Here is a 13,912-nt window from a genome sequence, read left to right as displayed (position 1 = left end):
CATCGGTCTCTTCACATAATTCAGGCGATCATCAACCTGAATGTCATCCAGAGGAACAACTGCGGACTCATCGGCCACACATTTCTGAAGCTGAGACACATGGAAGGTGTTACGAATATGGATGAGCTCATTGGGCAAATCCAGCCGATATGCGAGCTTGCCCACCCGTGATGAAATTCTAAAAGGTCCAATGAATTTGGGGCCTAGATTACCCCACTTCCATAATCGAATGACACCTTTCCAAGGTGACGCCTTCAACTGCACCAAGTCTCCCACCTGAAACTCAAGATTCGAATGTCGCTGATCTGCATAACTCTTTTGCCGGCTTTGCGCGATCCGCAACCTGTCGCGCACCTATTGAATCAAATAACTAGTTTTTACTACAACCTCTGTACTACTCGTGACTTAATTCCCGACCTCCCCCCCCCCCAGCAAACCGGGGTCCTGCACCTTCTTCCATACAACATCTCAAATAGTGGTCGGTCAATACTGACATGGTAACTATTGTTGTAGGAGAACTCGGCCAGTGGGAGGTAAGTATTTAAATAATACTACATGTAACACATCATTTATAGTTTATTTAAGTTGATATAAAAATTCGTATGTTGCACTTGCTACTTCGAAAACTTCGGACACACTTACCATGGCAAAAATATGATAGATTGTTCAGTGATTGTATACTTGGCTGTTCTTTTAAATAAAACACAAATGTGGTCTACATATGGTTATAACTTGTATACTTGGTAGTTATTTTAAAAAAGAAAATTTGAAGAAAATAGAAATGAATGATTATACTAAACTTTCCAAAATCATTTGTATCATGATATTTTTTTTCAAATCATATCATAGGAATATTCTGCATTGATTTCATTATCACATATAACCTATTTAGTAAGTTACACATCCCTGTCCTATTGGAATTTTGAAAACCAATAAAGATTGTCTCGACTTCATTCATGGATATTTTTTAAGTAACAGAAACAATATTGGAAAATAAATAATTAATAATTTTAGTGGTAACGACAAAAAAATTGAAAAAAAAAACAACTTTGCATGGAGATGTCTAAATAAAGAAGAAGTGTATTTATAAAATAAAGAAGAAGTGTATAGAAATGAAGGTCAACAAACGTTAATAACGGGAAAAATGTATTTTTAAAGTAAACACAACTGAATATCATAATTATGTTTAAAACTTATTAGTCTTATTTGAAAACTAATCAAGTCTATAATAGTTTTAGCAACAATGACAACATTATCAAAAAAACCCTCCTACGCGTGTGTAGGAAAGTCATTGATACTTCCTACAAGTGACTTTTCTCGGAATGTTCCTCAAAAATCCTTTGGAAATGTTTTCGTAGGAGGGTTCACTACTAGAAAAATACCCTTTAATGACGCGCAAACAATGACACACGTTGATTTAGGATACACATTTTTTGTGTGTCCTAAAAATAATGTAAGCTTTCCACGACGATTCACCTAGACTCTCTTCGTCTTGCCGGCAACCTCTTTAGTCACTTTTCCTCCGGCGACCTTTAGGGAACTTCTCCTCGTCGGCCACCTTGGGCTCATCTGATCTCATCAGAGGCTACGACGATTGTTGAAATTTACAAGCCCTAATGTAACTACAGTATGTTTTAGTTCTTTTCTCTTCCTAATGCTTTCGTTCTTCTATCCTCACTCCTCCATAATTTCTAAAAAATCCTGAAGCTTACCGGTTTTTTCATGATAAAAACTAGATATCGGTGTTTTAGTTCGTAGAGTTTTCGTGGTGACGTCTCTCTTTATCTCTCAAAACGTTCCCCTACATGGCAACATCTCCATTTCTTTTATCTTATATCTTTTCAAAATTGAACGCTCTTTATTTGTGGTGGTCGATTAATCAATAAATTGGGGGTTAGCCAGTGGGTCTGAACTTTGCATTTGGTCTTTGCTTGCACTGAGGTAATTATGGATTTTTTTTGTATGTAAGTGTGTGTTTGAGAGAGCGAGACTTAGGTGTGGGACAGTGGTTCAATCATTCTTTCTGTTCACTGTAGCACTAGGTCTGATTCTTCTCATCATACATACACTACTAGAAACTTGAGTTTCAGCTACGGATTTTGCTACGGAGTTATTCTCTAGCAAAATTTAGACTTATAGCTAGGGAAATACGACAGATCTACCATGTTTTTGATAAATATTTTATTTATTTAACATATGGAATATTAGTGAGGATTTACCCAGGGATCAGCTACGGATCTCGCAAGGATTTAACGATGCACCACTATTCCTCGCTAATCACTCGAAAAATGAAGGCGCTTAGCTAGGGTTCAACGAGGGATAAAAAAATGTGCCATCTGGTACCCGTTTAGCGAGAGAACGACGACGGAAACAAAATTTGGGATACACGCGTTTTGTTTTTTCTATCGCCAATCTCTCGCGCTGAAACTAGCACAACCCAGTTCCATCTTCACGAAGATGGTGTAACTTTCCTTCCCTCCAGCTTTATCACTCTTGACTCTGGAGTAAGTTCCCTTCATCTCTGTTCCGGTTCTGCTTTATCTCACCATCTCTGTTCGAACAGATGACGACACTACTCACCCGATTCCGGCAACCTCCACATCTTTAAATCTGAAAGTATTCTTAATTTACCTTCGTTAGGGTTTAATTTACCTTCCGGTTCAGGTAAATCTCATCCCTCTTAGGTTAGTTTTAGTTCAATTTCACAATATACTTCGTTAGGGTTTAATTTACCTTGAAACTTTCTGGTTATTGTGTTAGGGCTACCATCGATTGCATCTATATAAGAATAGACACTTAGAATTAGAACTTGAGTTAGGGCTTGATTCATCTAGTTTCTCAATTTTCATGCAATTCCGAAGAGCTACAGCAGCTTCATTCTCCCCAGATTTAATCATCACAACACCAGGACAATCCAACAATTTGATATTCTTGTCTAATTGAACTTCTTGCATTGTTCTTGTTAGACCTGGTGTAGCCCCAACATTGGCAACATGACATCTTTTCAAGCTATTAATTAGACTGCTCTTGCCTACATTAGGCAAGCCAACTACACCCACAGTAATCGACTTTTTAACCTGCATCAAATTTGGCGTACGCCATCAGTAAAAAACTTATAAGTTAACACCACATGAAAAAACGAGATAAAAAGGTTGAAATGTCTACATCATGGCTTCTTCAGTAATTCTTGACTTTTTAATCGACTTTATAAGAGTTTCTGCTCCTAGACAATCACTTGTTTGTAAAAAATTAGTCGTCTTTTTTGCAGCCTTTGAGGATTTCCATCCCAGATTAGATTATGCTTATTTGTTAATTTCTAGACTTTATAAGAGTTTCTTACATTATCTGCTCTTGTTTGTAGGATGCAGACCTTATTATGCTCGCTTTGGCTACACATGAACTCCATTTTTCCATTTTGCGAGAGGTTCTTGTTTAACTTATTGTAAAATTGTGCTTATTTGTTAATTTCTAGCGCAGTACTTTTTGACAATCAATTCTAATAATTCTAAGTTCTTGTATTGTCAGAATGTTCTTGCAGAAGATAAGTCAAAAACAAGTCACTCATCTGTGTTTTTGCAAGCTGGAAATTTCGAAACCAATGTGATGAAATGTAGAGGATGGTTCAAACAGGCAGTTGACTATATATTAACATTTTACTTTCTTTTAATTCCTTGTTAATACAGGCTAATCCGTTTTTCCTGTGCTTCTGCTAGTTTGACCTGAACCGTGATAAAGTTGATATAAGTCAACAGATGAACAGCCTTGATATTACAGCTGCTGGAAAGCCAAAGTGGTTTGTGAGGAAGCCGCATCAGGTAATTAAGGAGTCAAATGTGCATGATGGATTAAACATGAGCTAGGAATTGGTATCTATGCTGTATGTACTTCTAATGTTAGTTTTATTGTGTCTTTTTACTGCAGTTTCTTCATGTTTGGATACTGAGAGAATATCTTAACCTTGATTTGAGATCCACAAATCTGCCTGAAAAATTTGAATATGATATTGAACGACTGATTGACGATTTCATATTCATATGCTTTTTCGGTGGAAATGATTTTCTTCCGCATATGCCAACCTTGGAATTCATGAGGTTTGAATGCTTTTTCCTTTTAGTTCCGTTTCAAGAAATTTTGTGATGATGAAAAAGTACAAAGATGAAAATTTTCTAAGGGTTTACCAAAAAAGTGTATTGAAATGTTCACGAAACAACTAAATCATTGTGGCTTTTGTGGTCGAAAATCCAAATTCTAAATTTTTATCATTCTTGATCAGGGTGGTATTAATTTATTGATTCATGTGTACAAGCAAGAGTTCAAGAACCTTGGAGGGTATCTTGTGAATATGGAAAAGGTAATTAGTGGTGGAATTAATGTAAATAAAAACTTTAGTTTCTCATCCATGACCCTAGAAGAGTCTATTTTTGATCTATAAGACTCATTCTTGACGATGTATATAGCATTAGTTTCTATGGTTTTGAATTTTTGAAAAATGGAAACAGGTGTATGATAAGAAAGGAGGGTACATCAAACTAAAAAGGGTTGAAAAGTTCATCCTTGCAGTGGGCGCATACGAAGATCAGATTTTCAAGAAGAGATCAGCAATCTGTGAAAGCAAACTTCGACGATTTCTTTATTTTTAATTTCCTTACAAATTCATAAACATACTTTTGCAATTAATCTTTTGTCTAGAGTGGTAATAGAGAAGAGGAGTTGTTTCCTGTGATAAGTACTCATAATCAGAAGGGTTCGTCTGTTGGTTCTGATGTTTGTTCACCATACACCGAAAAATTACCTGATCATGATGTGCAAGTATGATGTATTGTTGATCCCTACTTTCTTTCTCTATCATTTTTGTATCTTTCCAAATCATATATTTGAGCTATATGACATGTCTTTTTCTTGTTTGCTCAGATGGCCGAGAATACAAAAGCTGCTCAGATGATCGAGAAGACAAAAGCATTGAAGGAACAATTAAAATCTTACAATCGTGAGATATCGGATGTTTTCAGAAACGGTCTTCTTTCAGACATGGTATGCACCGTTGTTGTGAGCTTTCCTTCTTTTCAGGCTGTAGATTACCACAACTAAGCAGCGGTTAAACTAAATTTTGTCAGGTGAAACTGGGTACTCCTGGGTGGAGAAAACGGTATTACAAATACAAGTTTTCTGCTGAAACGGAAGCGGATATGGAAAATACGAGGAAAGAAGTGGTATGTATATATATGCCACATCAACTATTTTATTTTACTAAGCGCATTTATTATCAAATATTGGATCTGCTTTATTTCATACACGTTCTTTTCATTCCTTGTAGGTCGAAAAATACACCGAAGGCTTGTGTTGGGTTTTGCTATATTACTTCTCCGGGGTTGCGTCATGGACATGGTTTTACCCATTCCATTATGGGCCATTTGCATCAGATTTTAAAGGTCTTTCAAGTACTAAAGTTATGTTTCAGATAGGATCACCTTTTAAACCATTCGATCATCTTATGTCTGTTCTCCCTCCTACTAGGTATGCTCTTAAATTTCCTTTTAGAAACATGGTTATGTTGGTTGATTGGTTTTTGTTCATGGTATTATCTAATATATATGTGCTCATGTAGTGCCCATGCACTTCCGCCTCCATATCGATCACTCATGACAAGTGATGATTCGAATATTCTTGATTTCTATCCTGATGGTATGTCCTGATCTATGTTGTCTGAAAGATAAATAATTAGATGGGTAAATTTGAACTTTAAGGTGTCCTTGAGCCCTTGATGTGTGAAATTTGTATTTGATTTTGGGGATGGGTTTTTGACATGTAAATCACTTAATAATAATGATAATTTTATATTAGAAATTTCATCACTTATGTCTTCCAATTAATATGTGTATTACCCGCAGTTTCAAGCCATTGCAATTCCACTATCAAATCTGAATTTCCCAAGTTAAATGGGTAGAAATTCTTCTAACAATTTAAGACCTTGCATACTTAATCTAACACACTGAGTTCCTTTCCTTTAAACAGCGAATGCTCAAGTTTCCTGCCTTTAATCAACAAAGAATCGATTGGGCTCACGATTGTAAGTGTTTTTGCTTCCAGACTTCTATTGCTTTTGCTGATCTTTATGAGTTTTGGACATTTACAGCCTCTTTTTCCTGGTGAAAGTGGTGTAGATCAGCTGGTACGCTCTGCTCTGTTATGTTTTTTTTAATATCTTTTGCTGATCATATAAGAATAGACACTGTTTTTGTATATCTTTTGGTGAATAGACATTGTTTTTATGCTAGTTGAATTTAACAGGTTAATTGAGAATTAGATGATAGTTTGAAGACTTGACAGGATATGATTTAGCAGTTGTTGTGTCGAAAGAATTCGCCACTGCTTTTCCTGATCGCACTTTCATCTCTCCTGTAGTTGACCTTCTTACTAAAAATGGGCAAAATGGTAATTTACTAATTTTCATTTTCGTGTTGTCTTTCAATCATGTGTTTAAATGACATGGCTTTTTCAGGTAAAAACAATGGAAAAGGGTATTATGTGTATGAAAAAGGTAGCAAACCAAAACCTGATAATATGGTGTTACTAGTTATAGAAGAGTCAAGAAGGGTAGCCAATCTTATGCCACAAGGAAAGGTAACCCATTTGTACCCTTGGGACATACTAAGGGCAATTTTGTCATTTTGTGTTTTATCTGTGTAGACTGTAGCCATGACTGATGAAGAAATAGTAGAGATGGTGCTGTTTCCTGTGGTGAATGAAGCATGTCGTGTTTTAGAGGAAAAAATTGTTGTTAAAGCATCCGATCTTGACATTGCATTTGTTCTTGGGATGAGTTTTCCTTCATATCGGTATGTTTATAATTGAAAAATAGCAATATAGTTTGCAAGAATAAACAATTTTAGATAAAAAAAATGTATTTTGCATTTACATTTTCACAATGTGTTGCAGTGGTGGCATTGTTTTTTGGGCAGATGTTGTTGAGAGTAAACACATATATACAAGTCTGAAAAAATGGTTTGAAAAATATGGCAACTTTTATAAACCATCAAGATTCTTGGAAGAAAGAGCCATGAATGGTGTCCCATTGGTGAGTTTACTTTTTTATCCTCAATATTTTTTACTTAATGGACTTAATGGGACATAAGCTATATATTGGTGTTCTTTTGCAGAGTGCACCTATAAATACGGGTTCTAGAGCACGTATGTAAGCAAGGGTATACAACTATATGTTCATGGGTTGAGTTATATGAAGCTAAGTATGATATGAAACATGATACTTTGGTAACTTTGATAGTTTTTGTATTATAATGTTTGGTTGTATCATTATTTGATGTTTTTTAGTATAATAATTTGATGATTGTAGTATTTTTTCTTTTAGAATCATAATAAAAAAAAATGATATTACAAGTTCGCGACGGATTAGTGACAAAATAATAATAATAATAATGCATGAATTTTGTGAGGGATTAGCTACGGAAAAAAAATCATGTCTAAAGTTTGCGATGGATCAGCGACGGAAAAAGAACAAAATTAATTTATGAATTTTGCGAGGGATTAGCTATGGAAAAAAATCATGTCTGAAGTTTGCGACAGATCAGCGACGGAAAAAAAAAATTTAGTATATGAACTTTGCAAGGGATTAGCTACGGAAAAAAAACTGATCAGGGAAATTTGCGACATAACAGCGACGGAATGTCTTTAACAAATTTTGTCGCTAATGTCCTGGGTAAATGTATTGAGTGTCACTTAGCGACGGATATTCTATCGCTAAATTTGTCGCAAGGAAAAACCGATCCGTCGCTAAAACCCTTGCTGAGTCATTAGCCACCTTTTAATTACCTATGGAGTAAATCTGTCGCTGATCCATCGCAAACAACATTTAGCGACGGAATAGCGACGGATTCGTCCGTCTCTAAAACCCCTATTTCTAGTAGTGATAGTAAAGTATGTTATCATTTGTAGATTTTTTGTGTAGTTTTTTTATTACATAAGTTTTAGAAATACTATCACGATATATGCATGTATTATGATGAAGATTGGTTAAAATCATTTATGCCTTCCATATGTTTGACAAAATGCCTAAGTCAATTATAGCTTTTGATGTATGTTAATCTATCTCAGGGATGAAAGAGACCTTTAATGAACTAACTACAACTAATTAGTTTATGGAAGGGTCTTTTTAATTCTTATGCCACATGAGTCTAAAACTAGTACTTTAAAAGATGAAAGCTATTTGAGATCCTCATTGATATGAATGTCTCTAATATTTTCTTGTTTTCAATGTAGAAACCTGTGTGAGGGAGAATGTTGTTAAGTCATTTTGCAAGATTGGATCATAGATGAAGGACACCAATTTGGTTGATTTTTTTCCTTTTTGTTAATGTTGATGTTATTTATTTCTTAGTAATTAGTAATTTACTTTTATATTTTGGAGTTCATAGTGATTTTGTACTTTTGTATCCATGTCTGCAGAGGTTAATTGGCTGCTGGTGAATGCTTGTTGGATCAAGTTCAATAGCATAAAACCAACAATTGATGGTGAAGCTTATGAAATTGAAGATGCTTCCAGTTTCCACATGGTACTTGTTCAGATTCCCATCTGTAATGAAAGAGAGGTAACAGATCAATCCCAATTGCTTGTTGATTTTGATGTGTTAGTTACTATTTATACTTAATAAATTTCTACCCATTTACGTAAATATATGAATTTAAAATGGTCAAAAATTATTCAAAATGGTTACACTTCTATGGTGTTTGGACATGTATTTTGGACAATATTATAATGTTTGGATGTGTATTTTAAAAGAAGATTGCAATGTTCGGGTAATTTATGAGTATTTTTCAACTAAGGTTTAAATAGTCAGTGAAATTACTCATATACCCCTCAAATAACGAAAAATTTACCAATATTCATCACCTTTGAAAATGATAAGTAATTACGGTTTAAAACATTGCCCCATGTTATATGATTCCAATTATTGAATATTATTATATTACATTGCACATCCAAACACCTATAGATCACTTTATTTAAAAATAGATCATTATTTAAATGTATGGAATTCATAATTATATTTAATAAGCTAATTTTCTGTGGATATTTTTTTGAAGGTCTATCAATAATCAATTGCCTCTACATGTCGATTTACTTGCTGCCAAAGGTAAAACTAGTTTAAAACTTGATTCTGGATGGAATTACAATGTAACGCAAGTACTATTTTAAACTAAAAATTCTTTCCATCTTTCCCATCTCCAATGGGTTCTTTTTCAAAATCAATATCAACCTGTAAAACAAAATTATATGAATTAATATTTGTTTTAACTAAATTACAGCTTTCATCCCTGTGGTATGTCAAAAGTTATGGTTTTTTTCTAGATGTTTGATTTGTTGCACAGATGATCCCTAAAGTGTAAGTCTAAAATGGCTATTTTACCCTTGTCTTTATCTCCTTCATCTTAAACGCTAAAATTAAACCAATTTCCAAATCAAAACCCAAAAAAATATAACCTAAAATTGAACGTTTTTATCCTTGAATGATATTATGAGAAAGGTAGGGATTTCGTTCGAGAACCTGGAGCAAGACTTGTTTTAATCCATGGTTTGACATGTTTTTTATGAGTATACCCTTTCTTCTTATGTTGAAATTATATATTTATATTTAATAATTAAATCTCAAACTGATATCCACAATCCTATATTGTAGTTAGGAATCAAGGGAGCACAGATGTTACCTTATTATAGTCTACAAACATGTTGTTCGTCCTTGAATATGTATCTATCATTTCTACCTATATTTAAAGAAAGCTTAAATTTGAGATTGAAGTTCACGGAGTGCAGGTAGGTTATGGTTACTAATACCATGCCTTTGTTCAGCTAGTCAACTTTTTTATTTTTTTTATTTTTTTTATTTTTTTTATTTTTTTTCGCAGCGAGTGCATGTGGCGGAAAATTATGGACATGTTCATACAAGTGTTGTGTTTGTTGCCATTTGTGAAGCGGATTATTAATTATCAAAGTAAGTAAGTGCATTGGTGTAATTTTGTCAGATCCATAGTTGGAGGAGATGGGAAGATGAGGCTCAAGTGGATAGACATAATGTGCTAACTGGTATTATACACTTGTACTTATATATCTAATTAATAATCATTCTTGAATATAATAATTGTTTTTGTTTTTAATCATATTAGCTGATGTTATTTAGTAAAAACTTGTTTACTTGTGCAGAAATATCATGAGATGAGACAATGCCGAGGCAGTCAACTATGGTCAAATTCCACTCATCCAGTACTTTGCTTACAAATGGTTTAGTTACTTGGATGGTAAGTACATTACATTTTTATATCCTTATTTTCCCATTAACAATTATTATAACTTACAAGAAATTAGTTACATTGACTATGATCCATATATATTTTGTTTAAATTGGTTTACAAATATGTTTTTTTAGACAATTTGGGCGTTCTGTTGTTCGTGCAGATTACCTTACTCTGGGTAAAGCCTTCATCATGGTATGAAACCTTAACTTATGCTAAGTTGTTTAAATCGTATTTTTCTGTAGTACACCTTTAACTTTGTAATATATTAAGTTGAGTCCACTTAATTGAATTGCAATATAGGTGTTCAAATTATGCCATAAACTTTATTTTTGAATCTTGTACCTTGAAATTATTGTTCACAGTTGTTTGTTTTTCTTGCTCTTGGCAGAACTACAACCTCACCTCAAAATATGATTTTCACACTTATATGATTCGATCCATGGAAGAAGAATTTCAGAGAATAGTTGGATGAAGGTAAGGAACTTTCATTCTATATTTCTATCACATTTGTAGTAATTTTTTTTTATTTCATACTCTTTTTCATTAATATAAAGTTGCTTTCTTGATTCCTTGCAGTGGTCCACTTTGGGGATTTGTGGTGGCCTTTATGCTCTATAACATAAAAGGTATTAATTTTACACTGAACAAGCTTTCTAGGGTAATTTTCAATGGTGAGGGCGTTCACGTCTTTTGCATAGATGAACTAAATAATTGTACCTTGCTTGCAGGATCGAATCTTTATTTTTGGATTGCTATCATTCCTATTACTTTAAGAAGTCACTTTTATCATTGTTAGCTATTGGCTTTTTTCATATTCTAACTGTGTGTGTGTGTGTGTGTTTATTCAGCTTGTTTTGCTTGTAGGGACAAAACTGCAACATGTTATTGCTACTTTGGCACTTGAAAGTGATGCAAATACAGGAGGCTTCTTTGCTGAAAGAAGGTTAAAGCCTCGAGATGAAATCTTTTGGTTTAAAAAGCCAGAACTTTTGCTCAACTTAATCCATTTTATTCTTTTCCAGGTTTGTGTAGTTTCCTTCCATTTGATTATTCATTTTCATCAAGTGTTTGTTTTTAGGGCTAATAACACAACTTCATAACTCAGGATAAATTCGTATGCAAAACGCGTTTGAGCTAGCTTCTTTTTTTTGGTTCTGGGTAATTTCTTCTACTTAATCCCCTAAAACATATATTTATACATCAACTATGCACTTTTGTTATTCCAGTGGCAATTCGGTTATAATTCTTTTTTCATCAAGAACCACATGCTCGTGTACATACGCCTGTTTTTAGGGTTTGAATAAAGTTCCTTTCAATTTTGACACGGATCTCATACAAAATTAAACCTCTCAATATTCTTCTCTCTTGTTTCCATTATCCAGGTTTGTGGGCCAATTCTTATGCATCTATGGCATCCTACCACTCTATGCCCTAGTTACCCAAGTACGATTTTTTCATAAAAATATCCAAAAAGATGTGGGAGACTCCAACATTCCGACATATATAGACACTTATATGACAATGTCGCACTGATGTGGGATACAATATTCATGAACAGTGTATTGATGTACACAGATGGGTACAAATTACAAGGCATCATTAATTCCATGGATAGGGAAAGGATGCAAGGAGAAGGAGAAGGCGTTTAGGCATATATGGAGATGATTCAACGGTTCACACGGATACAAGCACAGTCATATCTATTGAGGAATTAGAGCACCGTGAGCTGGTACCAACATGTGTGTATATGTATCATTTTCATACCATGAAGCCTTTGATCATCCTCTTAAATGTAAGTTTTTAAAGTCCATTGTTTCTCATTCGTCTATTTAAATTGGATTTGTCGCTATCTAACTTCTAATAGTCACTGATTGGTTTCTTGTTATATATGCTTAAATCTTAACAACTATCATGATAACCTTCAACAGTAGTTTTGGATCGACACCTTCTAGCAGAAGATATTGCGTACGTGTTCTTGTGCTGCTATTGTGGATTCAGGAACATCCTTTCTTACTGGTCCAACTGTATGTATCTCACGTGAAGCTTCTGTTAGAACTATTAATCTCAGGGATTTCAAGTTTTTCATATTTCTTGTATCTAATTAGTTTGAAAATTTCTGTTACAACTTCTATTGATTTGTTTTATCTTTCCATGGGACGATTATTTGTATGACATTAAATTTTATGCAATGGATTGTATTTTTTGTATATGATGTTTTATTTTCTATTATGAGACATTAATTGAAAATTGAATTTGCATATTAATAAATCTATAAATAATATTTTTTTTAAACATTTAAAATTACGATACGCAAAAATGTGTGTCATCTTCATTTATGACATGGCTTTTCTTGACAGGGGCTTCCTTGATACGCATTGCGTGTCATAAACACGCACGTCGTCAGGTTATGACACGCAAATGCGTGTCGTCTTCCTTTATGACAGGGCCTTCCTTGATACGCATTGCGTGTCATAACTGCGCGTCGTAAATGCGTGTCATAAATGCACGTCGTAAATACGCATCGTAAATACACGACGCGCAAAAGCGTGTCGTCCCTCGTTATGACAGGGCCTTCGTTGACACGCATTTGCGCGTCGTCCGAGCGTTTTACGACACGCATTGCGCGTCGTAAAAGACTGTTTTTCTAGTAGTGGTTTTTCCGACAAAATAAAATCCTTCAGGAAAAAACTATTTTCAAGACATTTTCTAGGAACCCCCACCTTTTTATTGTAGAGTTATATTTCTTGCGGGTGATTCTATAAAATAGTAGTATAAATATGTTACCAAATAATAGTCATTCCGACATTTTCACAATTTAATCATTTGATTCCTAAATACATTTTTTTATATTGTTGTAATTGCATGAGGTACGTAAAATAGACCCTTAACAGCTTTAGGTTAAAACAATATTTCGACAAAATATAAACGATGTCACCAGATTAATAAATACAAAATCAAAAGAACAAGACACAATCAATTTATGTGGTTCATACAATTAAATACAAAATCAAAAGAAGAAGACACAATCAATTTACGTGGTTCACACGATTAGGATGATCAGCTACGTCCATGACAAACATGAGAGAGAGAGAGAGAAAGAGAGCGAGAGAGAGAGAGAGAGAGAGAGAGAGAGAGAGATTTATTATTTCCTATAGTAAAATGCTTTTTTCTTACAGTACATTAAGGTTACAGTAAATGAGACTATTTAGAGAGGCTAACCTAATAATAATGGGCTCATAAAACATCATGGGACGAAGTCAACACTAACAAAACTGCCCCCACTGAACGTGCGGGTCAAACCATTCTCTTTAAGGAAACCCGCCCTGCTGCTCGAGCACTTGTTGACCACTTAAGCAATGTTGGTTGCTTATTTCTATAAGTAGCCTTGCTTACGCGGATTGCTATAAGAAGCTTGCTCTTGTCGACTGCCATATTACGGCATCCTGCTCCTGCGGAGTGCCATAAGCAACTCATACTCCATACTCAAACAAACAGGCACATAATACTTAAACTTAATCGAACATGTATACAAAACTAACCATGAACCGATTTTAGGAGGCGGAGAGAACTGGTGTATGCCAATCGTGTAAATACAGAGCAATAACCA

The 13,912-nt window shown here is 34.4% G+C and overlaps 2 protein-coding genes, 1 long non-coding RNA gene and 1 pseudogene across 3 annotated transcripts; all 4 read left to right on the top strand.

The window, feature by feature from the left end:
- The first annotated feature begins 2,561 nt into the window (after nt 1-2,561).
- Nucleotides 2,562-3,630, top strand: LOC145124132 (uncharacterized). Its single transcript, XR_013715509.1, has 3 exons — nt 2,562-2,664; nt 3,362-3,424; nt 3,526-3,630. It is a non-coding gene; the product is annotated as an uncharacterized LOC145124132 (long non-coding RNA).
- A 601-nt stretch (nt 3,631-4,231) lies between these two features.
- Nucleotides 4,232-5,711, top strand: LOC145125494 (5'-3' exoribonuclease 2-like). The gene is made up of 6 exons (XM_079060946.1): nt 4,232-4,351; nt 4,500-4,809; nt 4,912-5,031; nt 5,115-5,210; nt 5,315-5,514; nt 5,606-5,711. The coding sequence occupies exons 3-6, from the start codon at nt 4,912-4,914 to the stop codon at nt 5,691-5,693; spliced, it is 504 nt and encodes a 167-aa protein (XP_078917072.1). The 5' UTR covers nt 4,232-4,351; nt 4,500-4,809; the 3' UTR covers nt 5,694-5,711.
- Nucleotides 5,712-6,104: 393 nt separating this feature from the next.
- Nucleotides 6,105-7,271, top strand: LOC145125496 (peroxisomal fatty acid beta-oxidation multifunctional protein AIM1-like). Its single transcript, XM_079060948.1, has 5 exons — nt 6,105-6,432; nt 6,500-6,621; nt 6,688-6,836; nt 6,937-7,075; nt 7,158-7,271. Exons 2-5 carry the CDS (start codon nt 6,562-6,564, stop codon nt 7,194-7,196), a joined length of 387 nt encoding a protein of 128 aa, XP_078917074.1. The 5' UTR covers nt 6,105-6,432; nt 6,500-6,561; the 3' UTR covers nt 7,197-7,271.
- Nucleotides 7,272-8,450: 1,179 nt separating this feature from the next.
- Nucleotides 8,451-12,109, top strand: LOC145127378 (MLO-like protein 11; annotated as a pseudogene).
- The last annotated feature ends 1,803 nt before the right edge of the window (nt 12,110-13,912 follow it).

This window comes from Lactuca virosa, chromosome 7 (assembly GCF_052849685.1).
Source record: "Lactuca virosa cultivar CGN04683 chromosome 7, Lactuca_virosa_CGN04683_v6, whole genome shotgun sequence".
In the NCBI taxonomy this organism is placed as follows: Eukaryota; Viridiplantae; Streptophyta; class Magnoliopsida; order Asterales; family Asteraceae; genus Lactuca; species Lactuca virosa.
Note: the sequence above shows the minus strand (reverse complement) of the source record. Positions and strands in the feature narration are given on the sequence as shown.